At 66.1% G+C, this 4,001-nt stretch overlaps 3 protein-coding genes across 3 annotated transcripts in view; 2 read left to right on the top strand and 1 right to left on the bottom strand.

Moving 5' to 3' along the window:
* CHLNCDRAFT_57676 (hypothetical protein) overlaps nt 1-1,097 on the top strand; it is a gene marked incomplete at its 5' end in the record, with an annotated part of 6,843 nt that extends 5,746 nt beyond the window's left edge. Inside the window, 4 exons of the mRNA XM_005848499.1 lie at nt 1-112; nt 272-375; nt 491-585; nt 746-1,097. Of these exons, the coding sequence (XP_005848561.1) occupies nt 1-112; nt 272-375; nt 491-585; nt 746-892 (458 nt within the window). The 3' untranslated portion in view covers nt 893-1,097. The remainder of the gene's footprint in view (nt 113-271; nt 376-490; nt 586-745) is intronic.
* A 180-nt stretch (nt 1,098-1,277) lies between these two features.
* On the bottom strand, nt 1,278-1,662 carry CHLNCDRAFT_145117 (hypothetical protein; the record flags this gene model as incomplete). Its single annotated transcript, XM_005848304.1, has 2 exons — nt 1,278-1,363; nt 1,479-1,662. The coding sequence occupies 2 exons, from the start codon at nt 1,660-1,662 to the stop codon at nt 1,278-1,280; spliced, it is 270 nt and encodes an 89-aa protein (XP_005848366.1).
* Nucleotides 1,663-2,909: 1,247 nt separating this feature from the next.
* Nucleotides 2,910-3,304, top strand: CHLNCDRAFT_145115 (hypothetical protein; the record flags this gene model as incomplete). Its single annotated transcript, XM_005848498.1, has 2 exons — nt 2,910-3,060; nt 3,150-3,304. 2 exons carry the CDS (start codon nt 2,910-2,912, stop codon nt 3,302-3,304), a joined length of 306 nt encoding a protein of 101 aa, XP_005848560.1.
* Nucleotides 3,305-4,001: the final 697 nt, after the last annotated feature.

Raw genomic sequence — 4,001 nt, 5'->3', positions numbered from 1 at the left:
GCCGCGAGAAGGACATTGCCTTCTTCTCCACCGTGCGCTCGCAGCGCGGCAGCCGCGGCATCGGCTTTGTGGCCGACGAGCGGCGCATCAACGTGGGGCTGACGCGGGCCAGGTGGGACTGCTGGATGCGTGGGGCTGGATGCTGGATGCTCGGGGCTGGCCAGGGGCTTGGGCGGGATGGGGAGGCGGGGGTGGGGAGTCGCCGTGTGCTTTGCCACCCGCTGGCGGCGCGCCCCAGGGCCGCGCACTAATGCCACCCGCCCGCCCTCAGGGCCTCCCTCATTGTGGTGGGGCATGTGGAGTCGCTGCAATCCAACCCACGCTGGTCGGCGCTGGTGTCGCACGCGCGCAAGAGCAAGTGCATGTACAGGGCAGGTGGGGATGCCAGCCTGGCCGGTGGGCGCCTGCCCGCCGCTGGCTGGCGCGGCTGCTCCGGCCACCCTCCACCGCCCTCGCCCACGCTCCCTCCCCGCAACCCTCCCTCCCGCAGCCAAGCCCTTCTCTGGGTGGGTGTCCCAGCTGGCGGAGGGCCAGGTGCAGCCTGTGGCGCCAACGGCAGAGGACAACGAGGAGTGGGTGCCGCAGGTGGGGACCCGCCAGCCTGGGGCCGCACATTCAAGCAAGGCGCCGGGCCGCGCTGCCGCCTCTGGCCCCCACCAGCACCACTACCACACCAGCACCACCACACCCACCGCTGCCATCTGGCCCGCTCCGCCGCGCCGCCTCCCGCCCGCCCCACCCGCAGGCCGAGGCGCACGCCCACGACGCTTACGACTTCAGCGAGGAGGAGGGGGTGCCGCCCTTCCGGGAGCAGCTGTCGGCGGCAGCCAAGCGCAAGCACGCCCCCGACGGCACCAAGCAGCAGCCCGCCAAGCGCGGCCGGGTGCGGTAGGCGCAGCGGCGGCGGCATGGCAATGCGTCGTGGGCAGCGCCGCTGGGGGGGCGCGGCATCGCGGTGCGAGCGCGTCCTGTTCCAAGATTAGGTTTAGGTAGCTGCATTGCCATTATGTTAGACATCCCTGCACTCGCGAATCGGAAGACACCCTGCAATTGTTCTGCCCCGCCTGCAATCCAATGTAAACGATTGAAAATTGTTACAGAGCGGCAACCACCGCAGAGAGTACACCCAACGCAGCAAGAATGAAATGGTCAGCAATGGGAATCGAGCAAATAGGGTAAGCAAGATGCATGGGAGTGGGCTCAGAGCTTGGTCAAGCTGGATCGTTGGCGAGTGGCTGGAAGCCACCTGTCGTGTGCCTGCGCGGCTACCGCGCACGTCACCGTGCCCACATCGGCTCTGGCGGCCTGTCGTGCTGCCTGGTGCAGGCCCCGCAGGTGAGCTGGCAAGCCTTCTTCACATAGCCTGCAAGCGGCCATGCAAGCAAGGGCAGGCAGGGTTGCCGCCGCTGCCGTCGCGGTTGCCGCCGCTGCCCAAGAGGGCACCCTGCAAGCACCCCCGCCTCAGCGGCAGCACTCACTCGTCTCGCACATATTTGCCTCCTTGTAGTCTTTGCACACCACCTCGGGCAGCTCATCGTTGCAGGCGTGGGGAGCTCCCTCTTCCTTGTAGCCCGGAAATATGTCCGTTCTGTCCTCCTCAAGTACCGCGTGCGCGGAGCTCAACAGCGCAAGCAGCAACAGCAGCGCTACAGCATTCTTCATCGGGATAGAAGGCCAGAGAGCGAACACAGCTGCAGGGGGTGCACTCAATTGAAGAGCGGTGTGAGCCGGCGTCAATGGAGGGGAAGGGTGGCCTTCCTGCACAACAGTGACATGGCGCTCCCGCCTGCAGCGCCGCCGCCGCGTGGGCCCAACACGATACCATTCACACAGGAAGGTGACTGAATGCTACTGCAGGTTGCTTCACAGTGCACAGAAGACCATAACACATTGAAAACGCATGCTGCTGGGGTTATTTAGCGAACTGCTACTAACGGCGGGTTACTTCTCCACCAAACTGGTGGAGCGGCTGATGCACGATTCCATCGCGGGTGCACTCCTTGCCCTGCGCTCAGCGGTGGCCCGCATGCTGCTTCACAGCTTCGGCATGCGCCTTGGCGGCGGCGATCTCTGTCTCCGCCTGCGCGTCGGCCACGCCCCTCAGGCGCTCCGCTGCAGCCGCACGGAAGGCAGCAAGCGGCACGGCAGCATGAGTAACCTTGTGCGCCTGTATGAGTGTGTCACGGCCCCAGGCAAGGCAGGCAGGCAGACCCTCCCAGGCCGGCGCTCCAGGCTGGCTTTGCTTTGCTCGCCTGGGTCGTGCTGCCGCAGCGGCTCCATCATCAGATCTGGCCCGTCGCTCTCGGGCTGCAGGGCGTGCGGGGCCTCCCTGCACCCCAAGAAGCAGGCGCACCGCAGTAGGGTCAGGGCAGCAGCTTCGGCACACAGGCAGGGAAAAGCGGTCGCTTGGCGCACCACCAACCGGTTGGCGCCGCGCTGCTCACCTGGGCGGCTGCCCGGCCAGAGCTCCAGCTGGGAGGCGATCGGCCTCCCCTGCTCTGAGCTCCAGGGGGGTCTGCGGGGTGCAAGGGAGGTTTGTGTGCGTTGCATGGGCGCCAACTGGTGTCGAGTTTAGCACACCTGCTGCACACGCCCCGTGGGCTCTACCGGCACCGCACAAGGCGCTGCAGAACCATAAATGCATGCCTGCTTGCTGATAAAGGGACCGGCAGGGTCGCTAGGCTTCATTCGGACAAGTTCAGGCTGCGCCGCACTCGGAACCGAAGCCGGGAAGGCGCCGAGACGGTGCAATGGAGTATATGTCGTATGAGGAGATGCTGGGATTGGTGAAAACGCTCGGTGAAGGGAGACGAAGGCAGGGAGGCCATAGCTGACATGGCGACCGGTGCCAGCTTGGCCAGAAACCTTGGAACGGCAGCCTTGTCCTTCCGCATCCCTGCACAGCCATCATGCTGCCCGCTGGCGAGCCTGTCAGCAGCAAGTTGCAGGGTGAAGGAGAGCCCAGGGCAGTGCCGGAGGCACAGCCTGGGGAGGCGCCCACGCCCGAGCACAAGCAGGCCATTGCCGACCTCCATGAGCCGCCCGCCGACCTTCCCAAAGGTGGGCCCCTGCTGGGCAGCTACCTGGTCCACTGCCGCCAGCGGCTGGCGGCGCCTCCCGCCTCAACGCTGCGCTCGCAATGCATGCAGGTGGGCCGAGCAGCATGGGCGCCAACGTCGGCCCGCCAGGCACCAGAGTGCTGATCGCAGGCTATGCTGGCACCACAGCCGACAGCATCGCAGGCAGCGGCCGCGGTACCGGCGCCCGGCCCCTGGGAGGCAGCAAGACGGGCAGCGCCAGCTGAAAGGGAGCCTCCAGAAGGGGCGCGGCGAGTCCCAGCCTGCTGATCCCGGTTTCAGAGCCACGGTTGAAACTGTTACATCGGCGCCAGCTGGGGTGTGGCGAGTGGCGAGCTAGGTGGCGGTTTAAGGGACCCGCGGCTCTTGAGCAGCATGATAGTCCAGCAGAATGCGCTGAAGCGTATTGATAATCGGCAAGTAACAGCACAAGAGGTAGTACTACCGACAGCGTAGTGGGCTACTGCCGCGGGCCAGCGAGAGAAGAGATCAGTGGGTGTGGAGGCGCTGCTGCGCACGAGCGGGCGATGGAAGGGCGCTGCGGGGCGGCGAGGCGACAACAGATGCCTAGTCGGGCGGGCCGAGTGGGGCAATCAGCCAGGGGAGTCCCGCAAGCCTGCCTTCCCGTTTCAAAACTTGGGGAGCAGCGGAGACAGAGCGCAAGCAGAACAGAGGGCGCCAGCACGGCGGGGTGGGCACGGCGAGGGTTCAGGCTCGGCCTTGCCCCACGCCCACCGCGCTCAACAAGGGCGCAGGTGGTTTCACTTTCCACTAGGCACGAGGAATTGGAACAAAAGGGGCATACAGCACACGATGCGGGCTGCCAAATCTTGGGCGAGCGGGGCATACAGGGGTTGGCCAGAAAACAAAAAGGGGCAAGGGGATGAGGAGGGTGGGGTGGTGCACGGGCTGGGCGGGGGGTGA

The sequence above is a fragment of the Chlorella variabilis genome, assembly GCF_000147415.1.
Source record: "Chlorella variabilis unplaced genomic scaffold CHLNCscaffold_8, whole genome shotgun sequence".
In the NCBI taxonomy this organism is placed as follows: domain Eukaryota; kingdom Viridiplantae; phylum Chlorophyta; class Trebouxiophyceae; order Chlorellales; family Chlorellaceae; genus Chlorella; species Chlorella variabilis.
Note: the sequence above shows the minus strand (reverse complement) of the source record. Positions and strands in the feature narration are given on the sequence as shown.